This window comes from Xiphias gladius, chromosome 18 (assembly GCF_016859285.1).
Source record: "Xiphias gladius isolate SHS-SW01 ecotype Sanya breed wild chromosome 18, ASM1685928v1, whole genome shotgun sequence".
NCBI lineage: Eukaryota > Metazoa > Chordata > Actinopteri > Istiophoriformes > Xiphiidae > Xiphias > Xiphias gladius.
In genome coordinates this window covers 21116109-21136226 of record NC_053417.1, presented here as the reverse complement: position 1 = coordinate 21136226, position 20118 = coordinate 21116109, and the positions used below count along the sequence as shown (strand labels likewise).

The 20118-nt window shown below is 43.1% G+C and overlaps 1 protein-coding gene across 3 annotated transcripts; it reads left to right on the top strand.

Annotated features, from left to right (window-relative positions):
* The first annotated feature begins 1048 nt into the window (after nt 1-1048).
* Nucleotides 1049-19706, top strand: baz2a (bromodomain adjacent to zinc finger domain, 2A). Of its 3 annotated transcripts, none has more exons than XM_040152165.1 (30): nt 1049-1142; nt 2507-2630; nt 2906-3772; nt 5606-7753; nt 8014-8289; nt 8392-8769; nt 8897-8957; nt 9201-9309; nt 9474-9575; nt 9791-10013; nt 10177-10238; nt 10323-10388; nt 10496-10888; nt 10993-11247; nt 11515-11729; nt 11835-11909; nt 12034-12208; nt 12291-12353; nt 12439-12583; nt 12676-13295; nt 13400-13736; nt 14028-14183; nt 14361-14521; nt 15059-15124; nt 15263-15546; nt 15661-15796; nt 15931-16077; nt 16266-16495; nt 16644-16787; nt 17726-19706. In XM_040152165.1, the coding sequence occupies exons 2-30, from the start codon at nt 2507-2509 to the stop codon at nt 17883-17885; spliced, it is 8178 nt and encodes a 2725-aa protein (XP_040008099.1). In that variant the 5' UTR covers nt 1049-1142; the 3' UTR covers nt 17886-19706. The 3 variants fall into 3 exon arrangements, with proteins under 3 accessions (XP_040008099.1, XP_040008098.1, XP_040008100.1); XM_040152164.1 differs by having other exon boundaries at nt 1072-1249; XM_040152166.1 differs by lacking the exon at nt 1049-1142 and adding an exon at nt 1270-1597.
* Nucleotides 19707-20118: the final 412 nt, after the last annotated feature.

Here is a 20118-nt window from a genome sequence, read left to right as displayed (position 1 = left end):
GAAGATTAAGATTTTAAGTATCTATAATGAGCAAAATAAACTAGAATGTATTTTTATAAAGTAAATTAAACCACCCAACAGTATATAAAAATCATGCACCACGTTAAAGTGCTGCTTACATATTAATGCATCAGTAATAATAATCCAGTAATTTTGGGCACCCTACTAAGTTACTATTTAGTAACCCTGCATTTGCCAATTGTTAAACTACGGGCTGGAGATATTAATCTTGCGTGGCAGCCAATAACACAGGAAACATTGCACAGGTAGTGGGAAGAATGGATTCCAGGAAATATCAGCAAATTCTCGATGCAAATGTCTGGATGCAAAAGGACAATGATCCAAATCAGACCTAAAAATCCACCATGAACTACTTCAAGAAACACAAGCTGGAGCTTTGGGAACGGCTCTCGTAGTCCCCTGACTTGAACATCATTGACAATCTGTGAGTAGATCTGAAACATGCCATGCATGAAAGACAGCCTAAAAATATCTCAGAACCTCAAGTGGTCTGCAGGAAGAGTGGATGAAAAGTCCTAAATCAAGAATAGAAAGACTCTTAACTGTGAAAAAAAAGCGTTTGCAAGCCGTGATATGGAGGGTGTCCAAAGTTTTGCACATGCCACAATTACTGTTTATTTTTTCCTCTATTTTTCTAAAAGTTCATGACATATAAAATAACTGCATCAACAGAAAGGCTGAAGAAAGGCTCGTTTTTAAATGTCTGTTTGCTGTATGGGGGTGTATTTATTTTTGACTTCATCAATCAAAAAAATATATGCAATTTGCCCAAAGTTTTGCATACAACTGTATAATAAACATCTGACAGGGGCCATTCTTCCTGCATAATGAGTCATTTTACTATCGACACTTTAAGAACATTTCGCTGAGGATACTTTTACTGAAACTGCAAAAAGTAGCGTATGGCCATTTTTTTTTTTTTATTGTTAAAAATAAATTCCTAGCAGTGTATGATTCTCACCATTATGATTACTATTGGGTGTTTTCTTGTGAAGCGACATGAAGAAATGTGACCGGATGTGTCTCTGGTTATTGTTGGGAATTTTACGCTGCTCACCCTGTTCTGTGATCATGGCTGCACTGGACCACACCAGCCATGTTTGCTAATTTAAAACCCAAAGGTTAGGGAATAGTTGTTTATTATTTATCGCTGTGCCATCCTCACCCGCATATCTGTTAAGACGAAGGTTTAGAGGCATCTGCACCTTCGAAATCCAAGGACCGAAAGGTTTGAGTAGCTTCAAGTGAAATATCAGCGAAACTTTTGATGGTGGCAGTGTAGAGGAGGATGATGCTTCGCAAAAATTGTCTGTATGCGTGTAGCGTAAACAATGTAACTTCATCTGGCTGCTAGCTAACGTTAGCCCATGAACAAAAGGGAGCACGCCTCTATCTGTTAACAAGCGAGTCTGAGTGAGTTAACGTTCGCCACTCTCAACCGAACCGGTTGATATTTATTTTCAACCACGGCGCTTTCCATCGCAGATGGGCATCATGGATCCAAACCAGCGTGTTTGCGGTACCTGCTGCCTGGCTATCAGCTAACATCGCAGCTCACGTACCGTACTCACTCCGGGTAAACGTTAAAGATGCTATCAGTTAGCTATCTAGCTAGCGTGTGTTAGCTAGGTTCTATTGTGATGCTTTAGCTAAATAACCTTGGAACTGAAGCGGGGAATGTTTTTGTGTGGTGTTTCACGTTAGAGTAAACCGACAATTCAACCTTTGACATGGGTTACATCTAAGGTTAACAGTAGTAGTTGTTAGCACAGCGGACCAGCAGCGCTTTAAAGTGAATTGTTTGTTTGAGAGCACAGCCAGCGCGACTTGGCTAACGCGACGCCTGCTTTTGCAACGGCCTTCCTGGTTGAATTAGAAATTCAAATATTCAGTGATGGCCACTTTGTGTTACGAGGACATAGACGTGTTGAACAGTGAGCGGTGTGGGAACAGTTTCTCGGGCCTCGGAGTGACTGTGAAATATTCTCGCTAATCCCTTCATTGTTAGGCCGCCGGGTCTTGGCTACTGTGTGGCTGCCTGGGCCGTGTATCTATCGTGGTAGATTGGGGAGGCTCTGCTCGTGTTAGCAGCGCCTCATCAGCGGTAATGATGAGCTTCTATCGTAATATTCCTGTTGTCCATTAAGGCTCGCTAGGGCCTGGCATCTTCCGCTGCCGGCTGCGACATTTTGACGGTTGTTGCCGGAGCGAAATGGTGCTGTCACAAGGCTGCAGTTGGCAAAATCATTAAAGATGGGCATTTCACGGAGGAAATTGTGCGTATAACGTAGTGTCGGGTGTCCTCAAAATTGCATGAAAATAAACGAAAATTAATTAAATAATAAATTTGTGATTCTTATGATGATAGTATCGTGAACATGCACCTCAAGCAATTGCATAACCTCTACCTAGTTTACTGGAGAAGAGCATTGAATATTAGTGTAAATTTGTGTATTTATTTATTTATGTTGTTTTTGTTTTACAGATGGAGTCAAATAATCATTTCAACTATGGCACCCACTCCTCAGCAAACTCAGGACTGAAACTCTCCTCAGGGGATTCTCTTTATACTAACGGGTCCTCAATGAGTTTTCCTCAGCAGGGGAAGAGTAAGTTGTTTTTTTTTTTTTTGTTTTTTTTTGTGTGTGTTTTTTTCATTCTCTAGCATGTGTTGAGTAAGAATGCAAAATAAAATTAGTGTTAATGTGAAAAGTTCATGTACTTGTACTTGTTCATGTACTAGACCCAGACTTCTCCCTCCTCCTGACCTAATTCTTTTGATTTGATAGTCCAACCTATCTCAGCATTAAAGTCAACAAACCCAATATTTTACTAATGCAAACTGTAACCTTTTTAACTTGTCTAATGTTCTTTTATCTAATAGATCTGAATGGCGAGATGAATGTGAATGGCGCCACTACTGTACTTGGGTCCGGTGTACCTGGTTCCCACCCACCAACAGCTCCTTATCCACACATGAGCAACCACCACCAGAGCAGCATGGGCTATGACTACTTGTGGGGGGGGCACCCTCAGTATAGTCCAGGCATGGGCACCTCTCCTGGGCACGGGATGCACCAGAAGCAGCCTACACCTGGGATGGTGCAGCCTCAGTCGCAGCACCACTTCCAGGGTCATGGACAGTACCAACTGAATGGGGGTATTGAAAGCTCCCACCAACCCCCTGTGGCAGGCCCACCAAACATCCCTCTTACTGGGAATCAGTACTGGAACAGGAGTAACCCTAGCCCACAGCAGATAGGTTATAATTCCCACAGTATGTATGGGACCTACCAGAGTCAGGCACATCCTGGAATTACACCGTCACAGCATCACCAGCAGCAGTCCTTACAGCCTCCCCCACATCAACCGTCACAGCAGCACCCCCACTCCCATCGCCACCACCACCACCAGCAGCACCAGCAGCCACAGCATTATGGCATGATGCCTAATGGGATGCCGTACTACCAGCATCAGCCCCAGCACACGACCCTGCCATCTCCTCAGCAGCAGCTAGCACAGCAGTCGCAGCCTCAAGGCCAGACCCAGATGATGCCCCCAGCAGCCCAGAATTTTTCTCCTCCACGTGGCAGCCCACAGCACCACACTTTAGGTAGAGGGAGCACTGGCAGCCCTCTCCCTGTGGGGATGACCTCTGCACCAATGATGTCACCATCAACAGTGCAGGATAGTGGATCACCCAAGAGCCACAGCAGGGATAGCAACATGGGAATGTCTTCTGTAATGCAAGGTGACCACTTTACACTTGTAGATGTTTTTTCGAAAATTTATGGCTTATTTGATCCTGTCAGTCCTTTTTTGTTTACCCAGTTTCCACAGAAAGTAATTACTAATACAGATGTGTATAGAATTTTTACGTTCTACATTTTTAAAGTACTGCATTTCTGGTGGCTATCTATCTACCTACTTTTTATTTCCTGATAAATCAAACAGCGTTTATGATACTTGCAGTTCCTCCTTTTCTTAATGCCACTGGGTGAGTGATACTCAAAACTCATAACCAAACTGTTTTCTTCCTCTTTGGCCATTCTTAACATAGCTCGACATACTTGACATGGCACTCCCTAGTTTAATTACAGTTTCATATGTCATCATACATAATTATATTAATGAAATACAATTATTATTTAGCTAAAAACAGCTAACTTGTTTTTCATCCAAGTGGGCATATTTTCTTGTTTCTAGGTTGGCTATCTATGCTAGTTATTTGATTAATCGAGTAGATGATTAAAAGATAATTAGTTTATATTTAATTAATAATTTTAGTCATTTTTTAAAAGCAGAAATGCTAAACATTTGCTGGTTCCAACCTCTCATATGTGGAGATTTGCTGATTTTGTCTAACATTATAGTGAACTGAACTTTGTTGGGTTTTGCACTTTCAGTGTGAAAAGACATTTGAATGTTAGTTTACACTCACTGGAATTGTGATGGGCAGTTTTCACTATTTTGTGACATTTTATAGACTAACTATTAATCAAGAAAATAATCGGCAGATTAATCATTAATGAAAATAATTTCTGTCTGCAACCCTACCAGTTGTACCTTAAACATGAATGTATAGTACTGTAACAGTCTAACTGCCAGTGCTTAATAGTTGGGTAGTGCTAAGATTTAACCAGCAGATGCCACTGTTTGACTGTGAGCTACAGTGTGAACAACCTTTTGAAATAAACTCACTGAGGTTGTTTGATAGGGATAGCTAATACCTACTGAACATTTTTATTTATAAAACATCATTATTTCTATATCAAAATTCATTATCAGAGTACAGTGCCCCTGAAGGTCAAATCACAACATGACAGAAGAAAACATGAAAATACACAAAACACGACATTTCACATAACACAAACATTTCAGATTATGGAAAAAGGTGGGACAAAACCTCTTGTTTGTGATTGGACAGAACTCAAGTCCCTGGCAACTGTGTCATTTCCTATTTCTATTGTGTACTACTCTCAGCAGTGTCCTTGCGCAAATTTTAAACCAAGTTTTAAAGGATGGAAGAGGAGATTGAAATCAAAAAGGGAATATTTTAACAAAGCACATTTATATGATTTAATTCTCGATATGCTTTCAACATATCGGGGCATTAAATTGTCCCACACAACCTCTAGTCGGAAATCGTGCAATGACGCTGAGCGACACTGCAGAGAGGAGTGAGTGCAGGAAATTGACTTGTCAAGGCATAACTTTTTCAATAAAGCCAAAGATCTGAACAATTGACCAGTTAAACCTCTAGGGGACTTGACAGTTGCCTGACAGCGTAACAACCAATCAAAGCAGTGTAAAGTTTAGAGCGTCTCTGTGGCTGATCTAATCTAGCACCAACCCACTTTAACAGAACCACTGAATAAACTCTGAACTGACTTGGGTTCTTTCCAAGCACAAACAGAATTGTTGTCCTGCCCTTTCTCTAACCTGATATTTTGTGTTTTCTGAAGAATTGGTGGGTTTTGACCCTCAGGGCCACTGTATCAGAGTGACTATCATGTGCTTCAGTATACAACACCCTCGCTCTGAATTTATCATAGTATTGACTGTTTTCTTGATTCTCTTCCAGGGCATACAAGGGAAGCTGTCAAGGAGGTAGACACAAGCTATAATGGCAATGAAAGGGCACCTGCTGCCCAGAGGCTCCCCAAAACTGACAGTTACCAATCAAAACCTTCAGCAGCCCATGCGGGACCTACAAATGATTATCGACAGCATTCTGACCAGCCAGCAGCTCAGTGTCCAGAGATGGCTTCTCCGGTCAGAGATGCAGCCGTTAATCCACCTCCCCAGTTTGTGTCATCTCAGCTCCCTGTCTCTCCATCACCTGCAGCAGTGTCAGTGTCTCTAACCAAGTCCTCTGCAGCTTCTGCTGTCTCTGGATCTCCCATATCTGCCCCTGGGCCCCCGATAGTTGCATCCCCTGATGTAGAATCTACTCCACCACAAATCTCAACACCTCCCAGTGTGTCCTCTGTTCCATCTCCAGCTGCTCCTCCCAGGCTTTCCTCACCTCCCCTAATGGTGCAAGGCCTCAGACCTCCCCCTTCTGCTGCAACTGAGATACCCCCTGCTGGATCCAAGCATCTGTCAGCGGGGTCCTCTTCCTCCTCCCTGCCGGAATCACCTCTGAAGTTGTCTACACCCCTAGCTTTGACTCATAGCGAGTCTAGACCTGCCACAGTTTCCTTGGTCCCTCCAGTCTCTTCTTCATTGGAGTCTGTGGCTCATCAATCAGCATTTCCTCCTACAGCTTCTGGACCTCATACAACTGTCTCCCCTCCTGCCACAGTGTCCAAGTCTTCTTACTCAGTGTCTGCACCCATCTCATCTCTTCAGCAGATGGTACAAGGGTCCAAGCTATCCTGCTTTCCCGATACATCTGGAGCTCAGCATGAAAAGCCTGGAGTCCCAAAACTGATGTCTGCCACTTCATCTGTGGGTACAAACTCCTCATCAGCTGGTCTGGTTCCATCTCTTATGTCAATATCAAGACCTTCGACCTCAACACCAACAGGCTCTTGTTTAACAACATCTCCATCTCCGATGTCTGTGTCAGTTACTCCTTCAGTTGGCAGTAAACCTTGTGAACCAGCACCTACAGCCCAGCACCAGACATACACTCCTCCAGCTGTAGACACTGGTCTTTCCACTGCCTCTGCAGCATCATCACCACCAGGAGGGGTGAATTTACCCTCCCTAGCAGCCAATGGAAGTCCTACAGTCCAACCTCTGTCTACCCTACCTCTTCTAACCACTCAAGCCTCTAGGACTGCACCTGTGTCCACTCCTCCTGCCTTGGTGTCTGTGCCTCCTGCAATGGGTACATCTTCTGGAATGGTCCAAAGTTCTGAGTCCGAGCAGCCTCCACCTAACACCACTCCTCCTCATGCACTAAAACAGTTGTCTCCCAAGCCAGAGCACCATGGTCATAGCGAGGACAGAAAAGTTTTCAGTAATAAAAGACATGGAAAACCAGAAGAACACCTCCCTCAGATTGATTCATGCACAATAAGGACACCACAGAAGGTGGAAGCGATTGAGACTCATAAAACTGATCTTCCTGGGAAACCTTTGCAGACCACAGTTGCTTCTGATAAGATGGCTAAGAATAAACAGACTGACTTTGAAAAGCATGCCATGCAAAGCAGTGTCAGTGACATCTGTGAGACCGAGGACTCCATGATGGAGCAAACTCCACTCAGAAAGTCCCCACAGCTTCACAGTACAAGGGTAGAACATATGACCGATGAAGAAAGTTTTGAGAACTCTTCACATGCTGTTTTTGAATTTGATGACAATTCATCATGTGACACATCTTCTAGAATTGAAATCAGCTCGGTCTTTGAAAAGACCTCTCTAGATGGTGACAGCTCATGCGTAGATGACTCTACTCACTTTGAAAACAGTTTTCACCTGAGAAAGGGCACGTCTCAGTTTGACAGCAGTTCCCATGCCGAAGGGGAACCATCTACTATGTTTGACACCACTGGAGACAGCAGCTTCTCTGTTGAAGACTCCAGAGACGACACGCTGGACTCCACCAGAGAAGAGGAAACCTCTGAGGCAGAAGAGACCACGAACAGTTGCCAGATCACTGGGGAATCAATGCTGGAGTCTTCGCTAAACAACACCGCTCAGAAGGAAGAGCCCTCTGTCGATTCGAATGATGTGTCCAACTCGCGCTCGTTTGTGCAGTCTCAGCCTGGTCATCAAGGTACAGGCTTAAAGTTCATGATCCTGGAAACTATTATCACATGTGTTTACAAGTGATAGTTATTAGTTGAGATACACTATGTAGAATGATTTATCTTAAAAGTATTCCCCTTCTTTCCCTCTGTAAAAAAATTATATTTCTTTTTTGCTCCTTTCATTGTCACCAAATTGAGTTATACAGCTGTTCCTTTTCTGTGTTGTTATCCTATAATTGTAATTTATGCTGATACAGTTCAGTGTCATTGTTTCATCTTTAATTAGGACGTGAAGCAGAGTGGGCACCCAGAGGACAGGATACACCAGACTCAGCTGGACGAATAAGCATTAAGACCACTGTTAATGAGGCATTAACTCTGCCGAGTTTCAAGATGAGAGATGAGAACTTCATCGCCTTCAGTACCCCAGCAGAGAGCCCTGCTGTACACCCACTCCAACCAGTAACTGATCAGGTTATGTCAGCTGCTGGAGGACATCTGAAAACCCCAGGGAAACCACGAAAACCTCGAGCGCCAAAGGCAATATGGATTAAAACCTCAGGTATTCAACATTCTGATTTCAAAATAATGTTACATCAAAAAATATTCAGTTTTACTTGAAATCATTTTTTTTTTTTTGTCTTTTTTCCCTTTTTATTTTAAGCTCCTGAGGAGGCCCAGCGGAAGCCCCGTGTTCGAACCCCTAAAGGGGAGAAAATCAAGACTGAAGAAGAAGGAGGCAATAAAGAAGAGGGAGCCACGGGCAGAAAAAGAAAGAAGTCCCTCAAAGTGGATGTCAAAGAAACATCAGCTGTATCTGGAGAGGCTGGGCCTCCAACAGAAGAGGTTGATTCAATCACAGCCACAATTGAAGCTGTTCTGGCCAATGCTTCAGCCATTAGCACAGCAGTCGAGAAACCCAAGAAGGCGAAAAGGGTCAAGAAACAAGACCAAGAAGGAAATGTGGTAAAAACATCTAAACAAGAAGGCGAAATGACTGCTGATGATGCTGATGAAAATGACGACGACAGCTCTACTGCAGGTAACAAAAAAGGTTAATAGAGTTTTGTGGGGGGGTGTCACACATTATGTGATGACAATTTGTTAAATTTGATGTCACAGTTTGAAAGTCTAATGCTGAGCCTGGTTATGTCTGTTTTTCTTAACAGGTGAATCTAACAGACGGAGGGTTGCAACGGAGGAGCAGGTCCAATTCCCTTTGTTGCATGGGTAATTATTCCTTTAACTGCTTATTGAGGCTTGAAATCTGAATGAAATATGATACGTTAAGGAATCAATTAGATTTTTTTTTTTTTAGTCCAAAGTCTCAAATCTTCTAAAATCTTTTTATTTAGTTTGGAGGAATGTGTACAGTATTTATATGTAATTCCAACTTTAGTTTGTTTGCTGTACTTTGATGTCTGACAAGCTACTGTATGACAGGAATGTAATAACGAACTCTCTGAACCATAGGTGGAAGAGGGAGATTCGCGTGAAGAAAACAGAGAACCGCATGAAGGGTGAAACCTGGTATTACACACCTTGTGGAAGAAGGATGAAGCAGTTCCCGGAAATAGTCAAGGTAAATTTTCCCGGCTAAAAAACAAATCCAAAATGATCTTTTAAGTTGTTGAAATCCATGCATTTCATGACAGACACAACAGATGATTACTGGGTTGTCAAAACAATGACCTTTGTTTTCATTCTCTCTTGCCTATCCTGTCATTTCCTCAATGCTTTGCTCAGTACTTGAATAGACACACAGACAGCGTGGTCACCAGAGAACACTTCAGCTTCAGCCCACGCATGCCTGTTGGAGACTTCTATGAAGAGAGAGAAACTCCCGAGGTCTGTATATTTAGCTAAGTTCAGCTCATTTTTTATTTAAGCATTATTTATACATGACACTAAACTTCATACATTTTATAACCTCTCAGTGAAATCATTATCAGTAAATGGTTTGGATCAGAACTACAGCTCAGTTGAACTGATGGCATTATAAACATGTCAAAAATGTATAGCAGACATTATAGGGATCCATTGCTCTCTATGATATATTACAGGGTATGAAGTGGGTGCTCTTGGCTAATGAGGAGGTTCCCTCTATGATCATGGCCATCACTGGCCGGCGAGGTCGACCTCCAAATCCAGATAAAGAGAAACCCCGCCGAGTTCGTGGCCTGAAGGGAGGACAGGCCCGGCGCCCCGGTAGACCTCCCAAACCCAAGATGATTGACCTCCTTAGCAAAGTTGACGCGAAGCTGTTGAAGCGACTTGAGGCCAAGGGTGAGTGGATGTTGAGTTGAGGAGTTATGGGTGTATTAGGATGTGTTTAATATGGCTGACAGTTAACCAATGGTGGTCATGTGTCTAAGAACAAATGGTTTACTTAGTATGTAACCTCAAGAAATTTGTAAAGTCTGTAATTGTTTGTATTTGCTTTTTATAGAAGCTCTTACAGAGGAGGAAAAGGAGAAACTTGCAAAAATCAAAAAGAAAATGAAGAGAAAGGTATGTTGTCCATACTGTTTGTAATTTTGAACTATTTGCTGTTCATATTTCATATTGATTTTGTTGCTGCTGTTCATTTTTTAGGCAAGAATGAAGAGAAGGGAGGATGCTAAGATTAAGAAGATGAAAGAGGAAAAAAAGAAAGCCAAGGTACAGACAAAATTCCACACTCAAAAACGGAAAACAATTAATTAGTAATGTTCTTAGCACCATATCTTCCTAACCTCCACCCGTCTTTCTTTCCTTTGTGGTTTCAGCTTGAGCAAGAGGCAAAGGGCCTGGAGGTGAAGGCTGAACTAACCGACCCAACGGCACCACAGGTCACACAGGCGGCATCCGATTCTGTTGCAGAGCCGAAGAAGCCAGGCCGCAGAAGGTCAGTGAAGACTGAAGCTACTCCACCAGTACGGCAGACGGATGAGGAGAGGATAGCCCAGGGTAAGAGGGTGCTGGGTGCTCGGAGTAAGGCAAAGGCTCTGGCTAAAGCTCAGGCAGAGGCAGAGGCGGCAGCTCAAGCTGCTCTGTCAGCTAAGAGGGCAGCAGAGAGGAGAGCTCAGGCCCAGAGACGTCTGGAAGAAAGAAAGAGGCAGCAGTTGATTGCAGAAGAGCTGAAGAAGCCTACAGAAGATATGTGTCTCACTGACCACAAAGTAAGTTTTAATTTAAACCCAATCTGTTTGGATCCTCTCTGGTAATATGCGATTGCAGCGGTTTTGTCAGCATGATCATGACCTTTTAATTTTATCTCCACTAGCCCTTGCCAGAGCTGTCCCGTATCCCTGGTGTAGTTCTTTCCGGCACAGCCTTTGCACACTGCCTGGCCGTGGTTGAGTTCCTACATGGCTATGGAAAGGTGATCGGTCTCAATATACCCAAGGACATTCCAAGCCTGTCTACCCTACAGGAGGGCCTCCTAGGCCTGGGCGAAAGCCAAGGAGAAGTCCAGGACCTACTGATGAAGCTGGTGGAGGCTGCACTCCATGATCCAGGCCTGCCATCGTATTATCAGGTATGTGATTGGAGCTGAAACGATTAAATCGATGAATCGGCAAAGTCATTTTTTTCAAGCCAAACTACCAAACATTCACTTGTTTGAGCGTCATAAATGTGAGGATCTGCTGTTTTTCTTTGTAAGTGATAGTAAATCTTAATATCTTTGGGTTTTGTAGTGTTCAAGCAGAACAAGACTTCATCTTGGACTTCACGCAATTCCAAATGAAGAAAGTTGTCGATTTTAATGTACATTTTCCTCTGTTTCTTTTACTCCAACCTTCAGTCTGTAAAGATCCTTGGGGAAAAGCTGGTTGAGTTAGAGCTGACCCGCAGCACAGTTTCAGAAGTACTTCGCATCTTTTTGGAATCTCACGGTTATGAGACAGAGGTGTGCAACACACTGAGGACCAAAACATTTCATGCCCTGCCTCCTGACACCAAGGCAGCTATCCTGGGTTTCCTGGTGGAAGAGCTTAACAGCAGTAACATTGTGACAAGGTTAGACCAAGAACTAATAATTTATTCTAAGGCCACCCCTGAACCTAAAAGTTTGTTACTTCCACATTTTTGTTACTTTATTAATGTATGCTTTTTATATTTCAGTGACATTGACAACACATTGGAAAACATGGCAACCTACAGGAAGAACAAGTGGATAATTGAGGGGAAACTGCGCAAGTAAGATCATGGTTTTGTCTCTTCAAATACAGAATAATTAGATATATTACTCAGATCTTTTATCAGTCAAAACACAGAGCTATACGACATGTTGATCCTGATTGTTTCATTTTCTGTGTGCTAGACTGAAGGCGGCGCTAGCACGTCGTACAGGACGCTCGGAGGAAGAGCTGTGTTTTGAGGAGAGGAGGCGCAGTGCCAGAGTGGCTGAGGAAGAGAACCTCAGTCTAGAGGAGAGTGGTGTGGTCCTGGAGAGAGGCAACCGCCGTGCACGCAAAGAAGAGCCCAAACTCAGTGATGTGCGTATCTGCTATGGGTTTTTTTTTTTAAGAATGAGAACCTGATCATTTCTACATTTAATTTAATTCTTTCCTGCTACAGAGTGAGAGTCCTACCAATGCCAGCATTCCAGAGCTTGAAAGGCAGATAGATAAGCTAACCAAGGTAAGACTGATGCTATGCAGACTCGGTGCTTTATACATTTATGCTGCGTTATGTTTAATATTCTTCTGTCTTCGGCTCTCCACAGCGTCAAGCATTTTTCCGTAAAAAGCTTCTACAGTCATCTCATTCCATGCGGGCCATGTTGCTGGGCCAGGACCGTTACAGGCGCAGATACTTGGCTTTGCCTCACCTCGGAGGAGTTCTAGTTGAGGGACCAGAAGAGCTCTTGAGTGAGTCTGAGAATAAATTTAAGTTTTTAGACTTTACAAACCCTTGGCCTGTCCATCATTATCTACTTTTTCCTCACATTTCTATCTTGCAGCTTCGGGAGATGTCCTTGTAGCTGAGGTGCCCGTCACCTTCCTCAAAAAGGAGCCCAAAGTTGAAGAGACCCCCATGCCTACCACTCCCTCTCCTGCTCTACCTCCCTCTCCTTCCTCTGCTACCCCTGCCCAGGCCCAGACCTTTTCTCCAGAGGATGACCCACTTCCTGGCACTGCATCCCTCATGAGCAGGCCAAGAGGACGTGGTCGTCCCCGAAAAATCAAACCAGAAGTGGAGCTTCACCTCCGCACAGCAAAGATCCGCCGCCGGCGTCGAAGTAGTGTCAGGTCTGGTGGTGAAGAAGGGCCGGGATCACCAAACAGTGGCACACAAGACCTCACACAGGCTGCTTTCCAGAACTGGCTCAGCCAGTCACAGGAAGCAGTGACCAACGGCACATGTTCAGCAGCAGGGGAAGCTCCAGAGGGTAATCGACCAGAGGAGAGTGTGAAGCAGATGGCAGAGAAACAAGGGCAGTGGTTCAACCTGCTCCCCAAACAACCGTGTGACGATAACTCTCTCACTGAGCCCCAGATGCCCACGTCACCCAGCTCACCCCCGAAACTCCTCCCTCAGATCCCGAGTACTCTGCCTGCACTCGCTGCTCCACTCATGCAGGTTTGCCCACCCAAATCAATACAGATACTTTTAATGATGCTATAATAATGCACTTAAAGTATTATGTATGGCATATTAATACACAATCTCACCCCAATCCTCAGCCGGACCCACTCTTGCCTAGCTTGGCTCCTGCTGACCCTGTGACCCAAGCAACATCACAGGACATTCCCCCCACAACCCCTGCTTCTGCTGTTCCTGTTGGTGCCCCACCACCACTCCCTCAGCTTCTTCCAGCCCCCATTCCTCCTGCTCCGACCACTGCTATCATCCCTGCCAGGCCAGGCCGCAGGCGGAGGAGGGGCAGCAGAGGCAGTAGTCCTGCCCGTAGAGGGCCACGAGGAGCTGCAGCTAAACGCCGCGGACGCCCTCCAAACTCTGTGTTCCAGGAGCTCGAGCAGCAGTACTTCACACAGCTAGTGGTCAAGCCCATTCCAGCATGTAAGTAGAGGGTAAAAAGAGTGTCATAATTTTGAGCAAGCAGTCTGAGAGATACATTTGTTTCCTTTAATTTGTTTTGACTGCTACCACATTTCACAATTCCTAAACAATAAGACAGATCAGAGCTGATCCTGGGGTTTATGAATCCCCACTCCCATTTAGTGTACAAAAATGTACAGGACAAATGTATATGATGTTTAGTTATTGTGTTGCTCTCAGTGGAAAACGCAAGAAGAATCTGTGTCTGTCTGATTTTTAACATGCTGTGTAACTCATATCTATCTTTTCCAGCAATGGTCCGCGGCTGGTGGTGGATCAAGGATCCAGAAGAACTATATAACACCTTACAGGCCCTCCATCCAAGAGGCATCAGGGAGAAGGTGCTCCATAAGCATTTGGCCAAACATATGGAGAGCATAGCTGAGATATGCACCAAACCTATCAACGGTGAGTGGTGTTAGTAAATGGACCATCTCAGTTGTGTAGTGAAATTTGTCACTCATGATTTTAACTCTGTCATCATCGTGCGTGAATCTGTGGATTTCCAGAGGCGATTTCCCTCTGCAAGTTTCCCGTGTTGCCCTGAGTTTTCCTCAAAGCTGTTCTTATGTTGTTTCTGGCCAGACCCAATGTTTGAGTTAAAGGTAGAAGAGAAAGATGCACTAGTGGAGGCTCTGCAGCAGCCGTGGCAAGTGCAGGAGAAGGCCATGGAGACTGACATCAGCGCCCTGCGGTGGGTGGAGGACATGGAGCAGCGAGTCATTGCTGCTGACCTCCATCTGAAGGTGAGAAATCACCTCACTCTTTATGTGTCACCATTGTGCGTCATCTGATTAATCCAACTGTCAAAACAACGGCTACAATTCGAGTTGACAAAATGAAATTGAAAGTGTGATTACTATTTATAACTACAGTAATAATTACAAGATATGGCATAATGATGTGTGGCTTTTTAATGTGATTCTGAGAGATGAGCGAAGCACAGAAGATATGTGGTATAACATACATTTTTGTAAAGTTGTTGAAAAAGTAGGAAGTTGCAGAAAAAAAAAAAAAAAAATTGGGTGCCAACTGGGGATCTCTTTTCTCAAGTCATACCCCATTGCCCTTCCTTTATTTCCTGTCATCTTTCTAATGTCAAAATCTCCAAGTTAAAATACTTTTTAAAAAATTTGCAACAAATTACCAAATAGTTGCAGACTTGGCTCATGCCGTGACCGTGTGCTGAGAGGTGTGTCTCACTCGTAACAATATTTTTAAAAAGCTAAACAACAGCTGATGTGCTCATGCATACTCATATCTCCCTGTTGTTTTTCTTCAAGGCACCTCCTCAGAGCGCAATGAACGATGCTGAATCTAACACAGAGACACCAATGGCAGAATTCCAGGTAACCATTAAAACTCATAATCAAACAATTCCTCACAATTTTTAGTCTTGGAAAAAACACATTATGCATAATTCCTGTGTAGTTATCGCTGTGACTGATACTTAAACTCTCTCCATCTTCGTTCCACCCCTTTTTAAGCCCTACACAATCCCAGATCCAGACTCCACACGGGATGACCTCCAATACTACGAACATGATGCTGACCCACGCGATGACTGGATTGTGCGAACAAAAAAGGAGTGGTCCGGCCTGCCTCGCATCGCCACACACCCTCTGGACCTGGCTGTGCTGCGACTGGCTAACCTTGAGCGAAACATTGAGAGACGCTACCTGAAGGAGCCACTGTGGAACCCAGCTGAAGTGATGCGCCTCGCTCCTCTCACACCTACACCAGGAGAGGAGCACCCCATGGATGTCATTAGGTTAGGAGAATGGCCAGGGTTTGGCATTTGTTTTTGTTTTTTTATATCTGTATGTATATATAAAATATAATGTATATTTAACCTTTATTATCTAATAATTTTCCTTTGTTCCAGTCTGGAAAGTGAAATCACCTCTCGACTACGAACATGGCGGCAGGCTCTAGATCGCTGTCGCAGCGCTCCCCAGCTCTGTCTGTGTTTACTTCAGCTGGAGAAGGCCATTGCTTGGGAGAGATCTGTGACTAAAGTGGTGAGTAACTTTATCTCACTTGATGGTTCTTTGGCCCTGGTGTACTTACTTTTTTGGGAGCACACTGCACAAAGTAACACAAAAAAGTTATTTTAACAATAATGATTTCTTTCCTGTGATCTCTTTTTTTCTAGACTTGCCAGGTTTGCAGGAAGGGAGACAATGATGAGTGCCTGCTGCTGTGTGACAGCTGTGACCGTGGCTGCCACATGTATTGCCTGAGGCCCAAAATCACCCAGGTGCCAGAGGGAGACTGGTTTTGTCCTACCTGCGTTGCCAAGGTTAGAACCTGTCCTGTTATTCTTTACCAAGAAACAACTTCAAATTGAACAAAACTTACAGGGAAAAACTCGGGTTGTTATGAATCTAAGAGCATTTTGCAGCATTTGTTTCCATCCAAACGATTTTAATATGCTACATTGTTCCTACAGTTACCTCAATCTGTTTCCTTATTTGCTCTGTCTCTCAGGAGGAGGATGAATCTCCGCGCTCGTCAAAAATGAGGATCAGGGTGAAGAAGAGAAGATATGAAGACGACAGCTCTGAAGATGAGATGACAACACGACGTAGTTCTGGCATGGCAACGCGGAACAAGGAGACCGTGGCACCTTCCTCATCCGCTCGTTACTCTGGAGAAGGAGGCGGCACTAAACGGCGTCGCATGACAACCCGCAACCAGCCTGACCTCACCTTCTGCGAGTGAGTCTTACCTTCGTTGCTGATGAGTTATTCACATGCAGTATGATCATATTAATGTTAAACAACAGGATTTTAAGTCTACAGGACAGCATTTGTTTTGGCAGCTGCGTTATGATGGATTAATGTGTTTTATTTTATTTCCCTCCAGGATCATTCTCATGGAGATGGAGGCTCATGCAGATGCCTGGCCATTCCTTGAACCTGTCAACCCCCGACTGGTGCCAGGCTACCGCCGCATCATCAAAAACCCCATGGACTTCCTAACAATGAGAGAGAGACTGCTACAGGGAGGGTGAGAGCAGATCATGATACACAATTATTTACTCCTTTTATTTATTTGCTCTAAAGTACAGTAGTTCAGGGTTCACTGCATTACAGGTTGCCTGAAAAAAGGTGGAAAACCTCCTCTCTGGAACTTTTTATGACTTTTTTTAAATTTTAAAATATAACTTCATTTCATATAACAAATGACAATTTGAAAAGCCTGCTAATATATCGTAGGGACTAAGTAAGCAACAAAGCCATAAACAAACACACCTGGGAAGTGGTAGGGGAAAGACAATATACAGTATTATTAAGGCAAATTCCCCTCAACTTTCCATTATAAGTAATAGGAAAATAGGAAAAAGCAGGACTAACAATAAGCTGACAAAGAAACAACTACACAACTGTAGCTTAAATAGGAAAAAACACCCAAATTCTATCCAAAGCAGTTAAATATTTAACTGAAACCGGCAAAACGTGTAAAAATTAGACTCTACACACAACAAAATACTGTTTAAAGTTACTTACACAAAAAGGTTACGGTTAACCTAAAAGAAAAAAAAATTCTTGTTGCATACCAATTGTTTTGTAAACTTACTGCTAGTCCTGCTTTTTCCTATTATCTACTGAAAATCTTTTTTTATTTTATTTTACTTGGTAAGTTGAGGCCTTAATTCAGCTTGATAATACATTTTCTTTCCCCTGCCCCTGCCCAGGTGTGTTTGCTTTGTTTATTACATGTTCCCTACGATTGGATGATAGTTCTGTACTTACATATTTATAAAAGAAATATTCATCCCCTACTCAAGAGAATGTTTGTCTATCCTGTTACATCCTGTATGACATTCTTCCATTTGCAGCAGCCTTTCCTAACTCTATCATCCAGTTCCTGAGAATAATTTGTCCCGCTCTGGTACTTTTAAACATCGGCCTTCTCTCTCTCTCTCTCCTGTCGTCTTGCCTCAGGTACTGCAGCTGTGAGGAGTTTGCGGCGGACGCTCACCTGGTCTTCAACAACTGTGAACTGTTCAATGAGGACACGTCGGAGGTGGGAATGGCTGGACACTCCATGAGGCGTTTCTTTGAGAGCCGCTGGGCGGAGTTCTACTCAAATAAGGACAAATAGGAGCCTATGAAGTTCCCCCTGATGGTGGGGCTGTAGACTGTTGGTGCTGTCACCGTCCCAGTCACACTCTCTCCAATACTGCTAAGACTGTCTGGAGGTTCTTCCAGCTATGTGTATTCTCTCATGTATAGGTATATATGTATAGATTTTGGCTATTTGTCTGTTATCGTTTCCTCTACTGGCCGAATCTTTTCAAGGCCCACAGCTGAACTGGCTTGAACTTGTACCCATTCCCCATCACAGAGAGTGAGAACATGTCTCTCTTCACTTTTCCTTCCTCCTTTCGTGTCTCCTTATCTTCACCTCAGCACCTCATCTCCTGTTTGCATTTTCCTGTCATATCCTTTCACAAGCCCCATGTCGTAGCGAGGCCTTTGGTCAAGCCCTGCTGTGGGGTGAAGACACGGTCTCAGGCCCTGAGTATTTTGGCTCTCAGACTCATACTGAAGGTCAGGGACTGATCACACTATAGCAGCCTAACCGCTGCATACTGGACCTGCTTAGCACCCGCTCAATGATAAAATGGATCAAAACTCTTCAGAGCCTGGGCCATTTCTTACCTGTTCAATGGAAATGTAATGTAACGTGGTCTTATTCCTAGAAGTAATTTTTTTGCTCAATATATTTTTATTATATATTCTATATATAAATATATATAAAGATTACAATAGCTGGGATTATTTAATAGCAATAGCTTGTAGTGAATGTGTACAGATTACCTTATAGAGATGTCTAGACGATTTATGAAAAGGCCAGTTAAACTAAAAGGAATCTGTTTTTGGACTGTCACGAGTAGACGTTGTATAACCTCCACTTAAAGTCTTGCACGCACACACAAACACTTTTCACCAACACACAAACACACGAACAAACACACAACATGCACATGATTTCACACATATACCCACCTACTGCTGCTGTGTGAAAGACACTGGTTTCTGAAACTGGAGGACTTTTTAATGTTGGTCAGTTAGTCTGGGCTTAGACTCTTATATTTCACTGTCCCTCCTGTTAAGAGTAAATAATCAGCTATTTGCACCAGATCTGTGTCACAACTGAGAGGATGCTACTGCAATTTTAGCACCTGTTAAATAGTCCGATTAGATAACACAGCTCACACTGAAGTTTTACTCTTATATGCTATAAAATTGCCTCAAGACAAGATAGTGTTTCAGCTTCAAGACTGCAACTGAGTGATTCATCCGTGTACAAAATCAAATGTTTGTCTGTAGCTCATCTGAACGGGTGGAAAGGTCTAAAGGTGGTTATGTGCGAGGCTAAAATCCTCTCATTTTAAAGACTAGCATTGCAAAGGAGTTCTGATAATGAAGCACTGGGCACATCCCTGCCTAGTTTTCTGTCTTGCATTCCTTTTTATGTTTTTTTTTTTTTTTTTTTGGGTTGTTTTTGTTTCTGTTTTTGCTGTACAAGGGCCAATGTACGATGTTGCACGGCATGGTTGATGTGCTATGAAGGCGACAGGATAATTCCACAGTCCAGGTTTTATTTAAACTTGTTTCTCACACTGAACTCAAATGCGTTGATAGAAAACAAACTTTGATGTTCCTTATTACACTTTAAGGGACAAGACGTTTTTTCAAAAAAGAAAAAAAAAAAAGACATGAAAACCAAATGTGGTGTTAAGTGAATTTTTAATAATGTACAGTTTTGGTGACTTTAAATTTGTTCCTTTATATTTTTAGGACCAATTCATCATTTTTAAGAGGAGGTATTACAAGACTCTGTTGTATTAAGGTGATGTAACACGTGTGCATCTGTAGAATGTACTGTGAGTTGAATAAAAACCACATCTAGTAGAGAGTATTTGTTTTGTTACTACATTTTCTGTTTTCCTCTCTCTTTTTCTCCTTATATTTGAATCCTTTCTATGTCTCCTCTCCATGTTTATCCCAAATGTTGGGTTTCCCTCAGGGGCCCCAGTTTCCTCACACATAAAGGCATTTGGTGACTCAAAATTACTCTCACCTGTGGAGGTATCGGTCTGTTTCTGTTAGACCTGTGTTAGAGTGAACCCGGCCTCCTGCTAAGTGCATGCTGGGATAGGCTGTATTGATAAATTTGATATATTTCACTGTATATAGCTAATAGGGCCATCTCTACAAGATAAAAAATCCAGTGACTGAGAGGGTAGGTATATACAATTTGTATAAATGAGTTTATTACATGTAAACAAGATCCAAAACCACAGCATTTTTACAGAAAATAAATACAA

Bases quoted from the DNA above. Each gene is read 5' to 3' on its own strand.
- baz2a (XM_040152165.1), top strand. From the start codon at position 2,507: ATGGAGTCAAATAATCATTTCAACTATGGCACCCACTCCTCAGCAAAC. The intron at 10,389-10,495 runs GTACAGACAAAA...TTGTGGTTTCAG, and splicing joins AGGAAAAAAAGAAAGCCAAG to CTTGAGCAAGAGGCAAAGGG. The intron at 16,496-16,643 runs GTGAGTCTTACC...ATTTCCCTCCAG, and splicing joins CCTGACCTCACCTTCTGCGA to GATCATTCTCATGGAGATGG.